This window comes from Silene latifolia, unplaced genomic scaffold (assembly GCF_048544455.1).
Source record: "Silene latifolia isolate original U9 population unplaced genomic scaffold, ASM4854445v1 scaffold_187, whole genome shotgun sequence".
Classification (NCBI taxonomy): Eukaryota; Viridiplantae; Streptophyta; class Magnoliopsida; order Caryophyllales; family Caryophyllaceae; genus Silene; species Silene latifolia.
In genome coordinates, this window is record NW_027413154.1 from 365,922 (window position 1) to 380,614 (window position 14,693).

At 34.6% G+C, this 14,693-nt stretch overlaps 1 protein-coding gene across 1 annotated transcript; it reads left to right on the plus strand.

Moving 5' to 3' along the window:
• Positions 1-3,400: 3,400 nt before the first annotated feature.
• LOC141638150 (plasmodesmata-located protein 5-like) lies at positions 3,401-4,018 on the plus strand. The gene has a single exon (XM_074447565.1). The coding sequence runs from the start codon at positions 3,401-3,403 to the stop codon at positions 4,016-4,018; it is 618 nt and encodes a 205-aa protein (XP_074303666.1).
• Positions 4,019-14,693: the final 10,675 nt, after the last annotated feature.

Sequence of the window (14,693 nt, forward strand, 5' to 3'; positions counted from 1 at the left end):
AAAATCAAAGTGACAAACGAGGTCACTGCATATGTTTGACATGTCATTATATTTGCCTTTGCTTAAGAGAGCATCTGTGAAAGGTTCGCGATGCCCTAGTATTACCTCCTCTGTACTTATCTCTGCCATCCACCTAGTAATATACTTTTGTACACTCATAGTTGGACTGTTGGGGGTGTTGTTCTCGGAGAGCTCGAATGAGAAAATCGAGTCAAATCCCTTAATCGGCCTGTATGGCACAAAAGCAAGTTTTGAATGTTGGTCATACGAAAGTGAGTGTCGAAGCATGAAAACCTGAATGATTAATGTAGTATTCCAGTGTTTGCAAACACAATTGCATCTTGATGTGTGTTTAGGTGTGGGACGCGACAAAATAACAATCTGAAGTTCTTCGGGAATATCTGTAGTTGATGCATTGCTCGTATGGCACTTCTGCCTTTTAACTCCGCCTTTAACCTTTACCTTTTCCTCGACATTCATCTCGACTAAAGACGCGGTTGTAATTTCAAAATCAAGACCTTAACCTAGCAAATTTTGAATAAGTGGGCAATTCCTAAGAATCGAGAGAGTAGTATAATTAAAGGCTATGGCTCCGGAAACGCAACACAGTTACACAGCTAGTGACTAGGGTTTAGGAGACAATGCGTCCTCTAATTGTTTCCTAATTCAATTCTGAATTAAAACTAAAACCTAATCAATCTGATCCGACCCATATTTTTGAACCCGTATCCAAAGCCTGATTGAAAAACTCCTATGAGACGGTCCTATAGCATAGGACCGAGCTCGATAGAGGAGTAGCCCAAACTAATCTCTATATTTAGTTATTTTTTAATTTATTTTGAGAATTTATTATTTTAGTTAGATTACCGAAATATTTATATTGGTTAATTATCAATATAAAATATTAGATTATTAAAAAAAAATACTTATTTTAACTATTTGTTTATGTATTTTAGTTGAGCTTATTGTTTGGATTTGATTATCATAAGACTGTCTTTTTGTGCTTTGGTTTTTACTTGTTGGCCCTCTAAGGGAACATGGGCCATGTATCTCATTTTTTGGGCCATTTTATTTTCTTTGCTGTACTTGGCCATCACTTAGAAGTTTGCATAACCGTCTTATGCTACTGGTCCAATAAGAGAATAGCCCAAACTTATCATAAGATTATATTTATACTTTATTTTAATTTTTATAACTCGATATCTTATGAGTAATACTGACACCTTTAAATAAGTAAGTTATCAATATAAAATATTAGGTTATCAAAATAAAATATTTTTTACTAATTTATTAAATAATTTTATTGGGCCTTTTGTAATTGGACTTGTCTTACACTTAAAATGGTCTTACAAAATAATTTGTCCTTTATCGCATATTCACATATCGTTGCATATTGGTAATTTTCTTGTTTGAAACTCTATCCTTCTGCCTCCCTAGTGGTTTACTACAAACTACAACACTTTTGTTAACTTCTATGTTGAAACAGGGGACTTGGATGACTTTGATAGTCTACAACCTATGATATTTACTATGCGAGTGTTAAAAGAGCAACGAGTAACTTCGCAGAGGTAAACAAAGTTGGACAAGGTGGTTTCAGAGAGGTATACAAGGTACCACTCGTGTTCTATCACATCTATATTTTATTATTATTATTTTGGTAATTGTAGTATTTTTTTTTTCTAACAATTATAATAAACATGGAAAACTTTCAAATGGTGAAGTGGTGGCAATAAAAAGGCTCGCAAGAAACTCTGGACAAGGGTTAGATCAATTCAAGAATGAAGTCATGTTACTTACGAAACTACAACATAAAAACTTGGTGAAGTTGATTGGATTCTGCATGTCAAAAACCGAAAGAGTCTTGATCTATGAGTTCTTACCAAACTCGAGTCTCGATCGCATTCTTTTCGGTATGTTTATTTCCGAACTTTTTATTTAATTGTTTTTAAATTATAGGAAATACAACAATTTGCTACAAACTCTTTTATAGGACTGTCTTATAACGTAGAACTGGCCAATAGGAGAATAACCAATAATCAACACTCGATTATATTTACAATTTAAGTTTATTTTGACAATTTGATGTTTTATGATGACTATCGACATATTTAAATGGGCAAGTTATCAAAATAAAGTATTAGGCTATCAAAAAAAAATCTTTGTACAAGAATTAAGTAATTTACTTGGGCTTTATGTTATTGAGTTGGTCTTATATGTAAAATGGTCTTATAAAACAATTTGTGTGTCCAACCACTGAGATGACCAGATACATTCACATCGGATTATTGAGCATCCAAGAAGACGCAAGTAGAAGGCCGACAATGGCATCAATATTGTCCATGATGAGCAACGAATCAATTCCTCTTTTTCCTCCGAAATCCCCTCCTACTTTTCCATACCGAAAAAATATGTCCAAACGCTCAGATAATAGTAACGCGGTTTTACAGCCGAGGTTTTAACTGATGTCAATGTAAAGTAACTTGCACGAGAGTGTCACAACCGAGTGTCACAACCGATGTTTTTACTGATGAAGCGATGTTACTCATGTAGCTCAAGGGGCCCGTAGGAAAACAAAATCAATATTTACATGTATATTCAATTGCCACAAAATATATTGTCACAGTATATATAGGCACAATATATATACAATATATATTCCCATAATTACTAAAATTTTGTCACGATTATTTGTATTTTGTCACATCTATTATGACGTTTATAAGTGTTATGTCACTACTATCGTTATTATTGTTATTGTCGATGTTTTTTCTTCATTTTATTATTATAGTTATTAAAAACCTAAATAATTTCTCACACGGATCTCTTAATTACAAGCTCCGACTTTGTTGATACCTCTCTAAAAGTAATGTAGATGTTAGTCAGACTAATTACCTTGTAAACAATACCAAATCCACCATGGCCAAGCTTATTAGCTAAAGAAAAGTTGTCAGTCGCCGCTTTAATAGTGCTAAAATCATATTGCAGTGACTCGGCGTTTGCGATTTCCACCTTGGTTTCTATTTTAACATAATTAAAATAGAAAATCTAAATGCATGCATGAATGATGCTAAAATGATAATCGTCGAAGTTTATAGAAAGGCAGCGCAAAACTATATATCAATCAAATGTTCAGATAATGTCTTTTGTTAATCATATGATTCATATCATTGATTAATTTTACTAGAAAGTCATCATCCTATGTAACAATGTGACAAATTTAGCACAAAGTTGACAAATTTAAATTAAGAAACCGCAAAAGAGAAACAGAAGTGCATGTCACAACTCTTCATGAATATGATGCCTCTTGTTTATTTGCCTTATTGTTATTACACTTGCTTGTAATAAGTTCACTACTACAACGCCTTCGAAAATCACACAGGACGAAAAACCAGCAGCTACCATGGCGACATTACCTCTAGCCTTCTTTTTGTTCTTAGTACTCCATATCGGAACTTCTAAAGGTTTCGGGGATTCTTATATTACTAGCAGATGCGAAGCTACGCGTGTCGAGACATATAGTCGTAACATAAAAGGGCTCCTTTCAAGTATGGCTAGGGTAGCCAAAGAGGGTAAGCGAAGCTACTACGCTGCCAATAACACTTCGGACTTTAGACCACACCGCCGTGGGGTCTTCTACGGGGCTTACCTGTGTCGCGGAGACATACTTCCTACTGAGTGCACTAGTTGCGTTTTGAACGCAATTGCGCAGTTGCGGGTACAATGCAGAACGTCTAATATGGGGGTCACGTGGTTTGAGACCTGTATGGTTCGGTATTCGAACCATACTTTTCTTGGGACAGTGGTTGAGGATGACAGTATATACAAATGGAGCAAACGTAGAATGATAACGCATCAAAAGCCGTACCTGAACTTGGCGGGGAGCTTACTACAAAACACGTCCGTGCAATTCTATACTCAAAGGGACATTTCCACTTCGACGACCAAGTACTTTGGGTACCGATTTGCTCCATTACGTGATAGCTACGTCACGGTGTACACCATGGCCCAGTACACCTGACTTGACACCCTACGAATGTCATGTGTGTCTTCAGGTCATAACTGACGACATCCCGACTCGGTGCTCCGGAAGTATGGCATGTTGGATGTTGAATCCTTCTTGCATTGCCCGGTACAACAATATGCGTTCCTGGAGACACCTGTTACCAGCCCGCCACCACCTCCAGTTCCCAAGCAGTACAAGAGTCCAACACTAGGTACGTTGTGGAATTTCAGTCTTTATCTATCTATCTATATTCTATATATATTAAAACTAAAAAAAGAAAAACTACACATATCCGATGGAGGTTCATTCTTGAAATTATTTTTCCAGCCTAACTCTCTCATAGACGGATACTACTATATTGTGGAAGGAAGATAACCATCATTTGAGGCCCAACGAATAATACACTGACGGTCCTATCTTATTTCGCAAATGTGCGTTCATCAAGCCCAATATTCCATCTGAGACCCATAATGTTTACAGCAACTCTCCTATAGCACCGTCCTATAGCATAGGACTGGCCCAAAAGGAGAGAAGCCCAAAGATAAAACTTAATTTAATTTATATTTTAACAACACGACATTTTATGATAAAAACTAATATATTTAAATATACAAGTTATTAATATAAAACTTTAGGTTATCAAAATAAAATATTTTTTTTACAAGTTTATTAACTACTTTTTTGTGTCTTTTGGTTATTTGATTAAAAAGGTGAGTAATAAGTTAATTGTTTGGGCTTTTGGATTATGGGCTAGTCTCATGATATAAGACAGTCCTATAGAACAATTTGTGTAATTTTTAATTCACAAATTGTTAGATGAGACGGTCTTATATTATAAGACCGGCCCATTTAACAAGTCCATCCAAATAACGGAATTACTTTTTCACATACGAATTTTACTCCTTCACATACAATTTTTCATTAACTTTTCATATTATACCTTTTTTCCTAACCCTAGACAAATTAAGTCTTATACGTGCATTTTCCCCTAAAATCGAATCTGATAGTTATAACTTATTAAAACTTGAATATATATATATATATATATATATATATATATATATATATATATATATATATATATATATATATATAGAAAAGATCTAATGAGTCCCTTACCTCATTTAAGTCCTTAAGTCCCTCTAAGGGCCATTGGATGGACTAAATGGAAGGTTGGGATGAATTTGATTAAAGGCCATTAAAAAGAAAAGGAAAAAAATGTGGAAGGTTGGATTGAGATGGATGGTTGAGATTGAAAATTACCAAAAAAAAATTACCACTAATCAAATTTCTACACACTAATTAATTTTTCTTTCTCTCTCTAGCCCCTAATTAATCAGTTTTGAGTTTTAGATTTCAGAAGTGCAAATGTGATGTTGTATGAGTTTTACAAGTGTAAATGTGATGTTTTACGAGTGTATGAGTTTTACAAGTGTAAATGTGAAGTTTTACGAGTGTAAATGTAACATTTTAAGAGTGTACATTTGATTTTTTGTGACGGAAATTTTGAATTTATATAATTTTAACATTTTACAAGTGTAAATGTGAAGTTTTACGAGTGTAAATGTAACATTTTTAAGAGTGTAAATTTGATTTTTTGTGACGGAAATTTTGAATTTATATAATTTTAACATTTTACAAGTGTAAATGTGAAGTTTTACGAGTGTAAATGTAACATTTTTAAGAGTGTAAATTTGATTTTTTGTGACGGAAATTTTGAATTTATATAATTTTAACATTTTACAAGTGTAAATGTGAAGTTTTACGAGTGTAAATGTAACATTTTTAAGAGTATAAATTTGATTTTTTGTGACGAAAATTTTGAATTTATATAATTTTAACATTTTACAAGTGTAAATGTGAGGTTTTACGAGTGTAAATGTAACATTTTTAAGAGTGTAAATTTGATTTTTTGTGACGGAAATTTTGAATTTATATAATTTTCACATTTTACAAGTGTAAATGTGAGGTTTTACGAGTGTAAATGTAACATTTTAAGAGTGTAAATTTGATTTTTTGTGGCGGGAATTTTGAATTTATATAATTTTAACATTTTACAAGTGTAAATGTGATGTTTTCCGAGTGTAAATGTAGTATTTTAAGTGTACATTTGAAGGTTTAAGAGTGTAAATTTGGTCCTTTGAGTGTGACTTTAGTCCTTTATAAGTGTAACTTTGGTCCTTTACGAGTAAAAATTTAGTCCGACAACCAACAAACACCACCACCGTTGTCCTCCACCACCAACTCATATCCACAAAAATATATTAGTACAAATCTATATAAATTTAACAAGTGTAAATGTAAATAAATATGAGTGTAAATGTAAAAATTATGAGTGTAAATGTAAAGAAGTACGAGTGTAATTGTAAAGAAATATGAGTGTAAATCTGAAAAATGCGTGTAAATGTAAAGAAATATAAGTGTAAATGTAAAGAAATACGAGTGTAAATGTAAAGAAATATGAGTATAATAAATATATTTATTAGATCCAAATATATAAAAAACTTGTGAGGAAATACAAGTGTAAATTTAAAGAAATATGAGTGTAAATGTGAGGAAATACAAGTGTAAATTTAAATAAAAACAAGTGTAAATGTAAGTAAGTACAAGTATAAATGTAAGTAAGTACAAGTGTAAATGTTAAGAAGTGTAGATCTGGAAAAAAAATTAAATACAAGATTTGGAAGAATATCAAGCAAGACATATTTAATATAGAGTAGTAAAATAAACAAGACTATAATTTAAATACTCCCAACAATATTTGAAAAAAAAAAAAAAAAAAAACCCAATAGACAGTCAACAAAACCAACAACAACGACAACGGTCAACAAACCCAATAAACAAAACCTACAAAACCCTATAGATCTGAAAAAATAAAAATAAAAAACAAAACCTACACAGTCAACAAACCCAATAAACAAAAAAAAAAAAAACAACAAAAACAATAAAAGAAAAACAACAACAAAAACACCATCAACGACACACACAACACCAAAACACAAACACCATACACGACTCCAGCCACCCCCTCCCCTTATCACGTTCACCACCAAACAGCCACCACTACCCGCATAACCTCCAGATCTGGAGAAAAAAAAAAAAAATTAGAAATGACAAGATAGCGGCTAGTCGCGGCGGAGAGGAGGGAGGAGAGAAACGGGAGAGGAAGAAGAGAGTTGTGGGTGGCTCAGATCTGGAAAAAAGAAGGGGCGGGAGGAGGTGTTGCAGGCGGTATAGGTTGCATCAGGTGGTCGTTGTTCTTGTCGTGGGGGTTGGTTGTAGTGGTGGTAAAAAAAGAGGAGGTGAGGGTGGCTGGTGGGTCGTGCATGTAAGGTGGTTGGTGGTGGTAGATGGGTGGTGGTCGGATGGTGTCGTTGTCGGGTTGTGGTGGTCGGGTAGTGGGGTGGTTGTGGTGGTATCGTGAAAGGTGGCTATGGGTGTTGGTGGCGGCAGTAGTGGGTCGTGGGGTGGCTATGGCTGTGGTGGGTCGGGGTATGTTGGGTGTAAGGTGGGTGGGTGAGTAGTGAGGAAGAGAGGAGGGAAATATTTTTTGGGTTTTTTGATTTATTTGGTTTTTAGAGAGAGGAGAGGATTGATATTTGTGTGATAGGAGAGAGAAGTGAGTGGAAAAAGAAGGTTTTTATAGTCAAATTAGAGTTGGATTAGTAATGGTAGTGAGAGCGTCCACATCATCAAAAATCTTTGATATAAAAAATAAAGTGAAAAATCTTTTAATTATTATAATATGTATATTTCCTAAATTATATTCAAGTGATATTTCCAATTTTTATATTAAACTTTTGCATTTCATTTGGCAAAAAAATATCGTTAAAAAAATTATGAAAATAATATAATTAGCTTTGTCGAAAAAAATGCTATCATTAGAGTATAGATTTCATATTATTTGCACATATTAAAGATGGTGTACTTCTTAATACGTAAAATTGTGTACTTTTGACTATGTTTTGTCTCACATTGGAAAATAAGTAGGAGTGGTGAATATACTACATATAAATAGTAGAATTGTCCCACATCGAAAGATTAGTATAAGGTGATGTGATCCTATGATTATAAATAGGAGGCATATTTGGAACTTATGTATCCACCCAAAAAATTTTGAGACTCATAAATATTGTTTTAAAAAGCTCTTAAGATTTTCTATCATTATCTACGATATGATATAAAAAACAAAGTGGAAATCGTTGCAGGGAACTACCCGGGAAAGAGTTATGAACATGAACAAGAAAATCAAAAATACAAAACTAAAGGTTTTACTAATGGTAGTCTCCTGACACAGTACAAAACTAAAGATTTTACTAATGGTTGTCTTCTGAATGCAGTAATAGAGCGTTAATGAGTCGTTATATACTCCATAACCCAAAATCTTTTGATTCTCTTCTGAATGCAGTATTGTCAGAGAGAGCTCTTAAAAGAGTTTGTATCACTGTCTCTACAATAATGATTTCTAACCTAAGTTAATCTTTGGAAAATCTTTTAATTATTATAATATATACTCTGTATTTCTTATTTTATATTCAAGTGATGTTTCTAATTTTTATATAAAAACTTTTACATTTCATTTGGTAAAATAATGTCGGTAAAAAAATTATTATTAGATTCATGGTTTGAAATGCTATCATTAGAGTATATATAGATTTCATATAATTTGCACATATTAAAGATGGTGTATTTTATATATCCCACATTGAAAAATAATATAGGTGTGATAAATATACTACATATAAAAAATAGAATTTTCCCACATCGAAATATAGCACAAGGTGGGTGATTCTATGATTATAAATAGGAAACATCCTTGGAACTTAGGCATCAACTCAAAATCTTTTGAGTCTCTTAAGTATTATCTTGGAGAACTCTTAAAAGTTCATATCATTATATTTTCTACCTATAGATTTTATATGTCCCATATTGAAAAATAATGTAGGTATGGTAAATATACTACGTTTAAATAATATAATTAGAATTGTATTAAAAAATATTAACATTAGAGTATAGGTTCCTATCATTTGCACATATGTTAATTATGATAAAAAAAAAATAGAAAACAAACGTCCATGGTAGCATGTGTAATATATCAAAGAGGTTACCATGAGAAATTTCCAGTATTATAATGATATAGTTAATTAAATTTTCATTTAAAAGAGAGAGATATCCGTACCAATAAAACAATAAAGGGGGTATTATTTTTTAATTGTTAACATCAAACTTAACGTTCATTTAACAACCTTTACATTAGGGGGTACCATGGGTAAAAAAAATGGAACCTCAAGGGTACCATAGGCAGATTCTTAAAAGTAGGGGTAACATAGAAAATCTGACAAAATTAAGGGGTACCACGGGAAATTTCCGTATCTATGTTAATGTTAAATTTTTTTGAAGAAAAACAACGTACAAATATTAATGGAGAGTACTTGATCATATTATTAAGTTTAAATATAATTATTAGATATAATGAGTATCAACAGTCTGTATTCGGTATTCGAGATCTGTTTGGATGTCGAACTAAGTGCAAAAAAAAAATGGTGTAATTCTGAGTATGTTATTTGTCCCACATTGAAAAACAATGCAGGTTTGATGAATATATATTACGTATAAATAGTAGAATTATCCCACATCAGAAAAAAAATCCAAGTTTGGTGAATATATTACTTATAAATAGTAGAATTGCCCCACATCGAAAATTTAGTATAAGGTGGGGTGATTATATGATTATAAATAAGAGTTAACTCACGTATATATTAATTTTTTATTTTTTTTAAAGAGATATTTTAATAATATGTAAACAAATCATTAGACATAGAATGTAAATATTAAACCCTTATAACGTTTTTTTTTTGCATTATAAATAAGTTAATTGCCCCGTTGCAACGCACTGACATTCAAACTAGTAATGAATTATAATTCTCCAATTAGTAAAATAATTTTGTTATATAGAAAATTATACATATATTTTGAATCGTCTAATTAGCAATAATCTGTAGATGCACTTTTGACTTTTGAATCTTGATTGTCTCTGCTACACCTTTGATAGTTTGATGAGTCTTGATTGTCATTTGTCAATGTTGTAAGCACTACGTACGACTAATCAAATGTCTTAATGAATCATTTATTTTTCATTGAAATGTTGGAATACAGAGGAGAGAAGTGTTCTACAGGAAGGGGAGGTATGGCAGGGGGAAGATTGAGGTCAGACGGCGGGCGAAGTCAGCCAGTATAAGGTTTGTCTTTGTCGGGGATAATATAGGCCGGAGGTGGTGAACAGAGTAGGTGGTGGGTTGATGTTACTGACTTCGATGAAGAGAGATGATGGAAGGGAGAAAAAAATCAGTTGGTTGAGTGATAGAAAAAAATGACAAGGACAATATGGTAAAAGGCGTATGTAAAAGAGTAAAATCCGTATATGAAAAAGCATGTCCCTAAAAAACGATGGAATGCAAGTTCTAAGTTGCAACTGTGCAACTTCTCTTGACAAAACCCCATCCACCTCTCTTATCTATGATCTCCTCCTTGCCGACTTCCATCCTTAACCACCAATGATCAGACCTTCACCCGCGCATTTCTGCACCATAAATATTCATCTGAGACCGATAATTTTCAATTTAAATACCAAGTTGTCAAGCTAAAATTGATGGTTATCAAACTAAAAATCACATCCAAAAATAAAGTAGAACTTTAAATATAAAGAACTTAAAAACTGAAGTTTTCATAATGATATTTAAATTTTTTAGGATTATTTCATATGAATAATCCATCCTATTGGTGTCCCACTTATATTAATCCAACCTTCATATTAATTCACATTAATACGAACTATCCCACAATCTTCTCAGGTTGCACTTACCCAATAATGTGACCTGCTATTTCCGGTCATCTTATTTAACCTCGACTTTCTTCTACCTTTTAAATCATTTCATCATCTTCTTTTTTACTCCGTATCATTCATTCTTCCTGCGCTTCCTCATTATTGTCCACTTTGTTTCTAAATTTTTGTGCGCACAAGCTTCTTCGTTCTAATTCATTGTTCCACACAAAAATACAACTCCCCTCACAAATCCGACTCCCCTCTCTCTCAAAACTTACCCCTTCACCACCTTCAACCTCCTGTGTTTACTGCTTCTCTCCACTATCGTTGGCATCTGTGGGTCAGCGCCACAACCAAGTCCTTGCACCCTCCCTCGCTTCGCACTATCTGCTGCCTCGACCACCACACTGTGGTCCGTCGCCCCCTGTTGTGGTGGCCACCACGAAAATCCCTAATCCTAACCCCTAAATTAATTTTACTACTTTGGATAATTTCATGGTGAATATTATTTGATGTATAAGGTAACTTGGGTTTTAATTGATACTTTATTTTATGGGGAAAGGAGAGAGAGAGAGTGAAGTTTAATGGTGTGCGAGAAAGAGAAAGAGAAAGAGAAAGAGAAAGAGAAAGAGAAAGAGAAAGAGAAAGAGAAAGGAGAAGCTCTTTGAATCAATTTCAAGTATGAATTATGAAATTGTAGAAAAATGAATAAGGAATAGAAGGTGGAAAGGGAAATTTCTATGAAATGATTTGTTTCCAGGAAAACGAAGTGAGAGATGACTGGCAATAGGAGAATTTATATACCAGCATAGATTTTATGACGTATGGATTGGAGGATGAAGATTTACAGTAGAGAGAGTGAAGTTTAATAGAGTGCGAGAAAGAGAAAGGAGAAAAATAACGTTTTCATTCATACAAACAAAGGGCTTACCTATTTAACAGGTAGCCCTTCACCTAAGTGCAAAATAGGAAGGTTGCAGAATAGTTCGTATTAATGTGAGTTAATATAAAGGTTGGATTAATCTAAGTGGGACACCAATAGGATGGATTATTCATGCGAAATAATCCAATTTTTTAAGGTAAAATCATGAGTTGTAAAGGTTAAACTTGTTAAATTATAGTAATATTTATGTGCGATTTTGAAATAATTTAAAACATAATTTCCAACTTAAAGTTGAAGGTTCTTAACCTAAACCACGGATTTTAACTTAAAAATAAAAGATAGAGTTCGCAATACAAAAACACAAGTATTCAAGTTAAAGCAATAAGTTAAAGTAGTATTGAAATTAAGATTCGGACATTTAAGATCAATTCAAACCGGGTGGTTGGCGGCAGTAGCTATCAAGATTGTTCTTTATTTCCGTTTTAATCGTTTGGTTGGGTAGAAGTAGAGAAAGGGAATAGTAGGTGGCGACAACCGCAACAATGGTGAGTTGGGAACGAAAATGACAATCGCGAATGAAGTTGATGGGGATGTAGATTGTAGAGGCGGCAGATTAGGTGGCGATGGTGGGGATGTGGGTTGCAGAGGCGCGTGAAGGCAAGCGTTGATAAGTGGTGGATTTGAACCGTGACTTGCGGTTGAGGGAGGTGGTTTGCAATGGGAATATTCTGGTTGGTTTTTTACAGTTTCGTTTTTATATCATCTATTCTTATTGGCCTCATTTCTCCTAATGAGCTCGTCCTATACTATAGGATGGTCATATAGAGAGTTACTGTTCATTTATTGTAGTTAGAGGTGTACAATATGACAGGCGAATCGGGCTTGGCCTGTTCTTGTGGCCTGGCTTTTAGCAGCCCAACCAACTCCTCCCCAAGGAGCTAGGGTTGGGTTAGGGCCGAATTTTCCCCAACCGGTTACTAAGTGGGTTGGGCTGGACAAAACCAACCCAGCACAGGCCCGACTCAGCCTAGTATCTTGCTCGTGTCGCTTTAGTGCTTCCGACCGTCAGCGTTGCCTGACCTAGCCCACCATGGCCTGACCTAACCCTACATGGCCCGCTCCACTGAGCACCTCTAACTGGAGTGCTACTGTATATGACGCTGGCTAATCGTAGACAGTGAAAAACTCCCAAATGTAGAGGTGATCAAATTTTGCCCCGGCCAGGCCCACATTTATAAATAAATGATTTTTTTTTCCCTTTAAAAGTTTGTTAAATTAGTAGCGTTAAAGTTGAAAACAATTATATACAAACAATTATATACAAAATCATTAAGATTCCAAAATAATGTTTATGTAACCTAAATCATATCATAAATTATTTATGACTTGCTTCTCTTCCTAAAGTTCCTCTCTCTAGAGAGTTTTCCAAAAGAAATCCTCAAATTCCAAAAAAAATACCCCACTTACCCTAAAATTTTCCCTTTGGACTTGTACACCGACTTTCCCCTTCCTCTTCCACTGCTTTTCCTTCACCACTAAGTTTTCCTAATTATCCTCTTCCATGCCTAACTAATCTCTAATCAATGCAGAAATCCCACTTTGCTTGACATGCAGACCTATTATTAACACCTAATCCCTCATTTTAACACCTAAGGCCTCCGTTTCACTATCTCTGCATGCTTCTATATAATTTGATCGTCACATTCACATATCAATCACAACCTCATTTCCTCTTTACTCACCTTTATCTTATACTTATACCATGAGTCAAATTTCAAATTACCCTAGACGGGCTGGTGCCTGTATTGACCTTCCATATTTTCTACGAGTAGACTTCACTTGCCTCAATTTCTCTTTGATACTGTTGGGTAGGTTTATCGATCAACGATTCTTGGGTTTAGATCGTGTCCTCCCAATAATCACTTCGATTTGGAAGCTCGATGGGCAAGTTGTTGTTCGAGAACTGGAGCCTTACTTGTTTTTTATCTTCTCGGATGCTGCGGATTACAACTACATCAGGAACTTACAGTATGTTAATATGGAAGGCAGCCTCTTGGTTTTCTGCCAAATTTCGGCTTTCTTGGTTCCTGACCATATTAATTTCCATCTTCTTCCGTTATGGGATCGGGTTCGGAACTTGCCACTTCATCTAATGAACACATCTGTTGCTGCTCACCTTGTTTCTCACATTGGTACCATTTGTGAGGAAGAATCTTTCGCTGGTCCTTTCCCAAATCGTAATTTTATAAGAGTCAAAATATGGATCGATCTCACCAAACCGTTGGTACCGAGCTGCTTTATTCCCATTGCAGATCGAGAGCATCTCTGGATTACCTTCTCTTATGAAGGTGTTTTCAGATTTTGCAAAAGATGTTGGTTGGTTGGGCATAGGGTTTTTTTCTGCCCTATTTCAAAATCTTTGGGCATTGCACGCATTACTGCTCGTATGACGGAATTGTGAAACAGTGGCCTCACTATCCTCCAGGACCTTATATTTTAGGTTTACCAGCAAGGTTGAGATACCTTTCTACGCCGGTTGATGTTGAAATCCCATCACCATCGGTGTTGACAGATACCGTTGTTGCCTCGCCAATTTTCCCCGTATCTTCATCAAGCTCGACTTCGTCGGGCAACTAAACCTGAATACATGGAATCAGTAACTCCTATTGATCCCGCTGATGAAGTCCATGAAGACTTATTAAAGGAACAACTACTTATGCGAGAATACCCCCGTTCTCTGGGGTCCATCGCAATTTCCTTCATCATCTGTTGGACCTTCCACTGTGCCAATGCATCCTACTCCTGCATTCCAGATGAATGTGCCTGACCCAGCTCTACATGCTTAGCTAGACTTGAACTTCGGTGATAACAATCGAAACTCGTGTCATGTTACCTAAACTCCTGATACTGATGCATCACCATCATCCCCAGCGAAACGTTTGAGGACTTCTCCATCGGGGCCTGCCAGCTTGTCTAATGTTCCT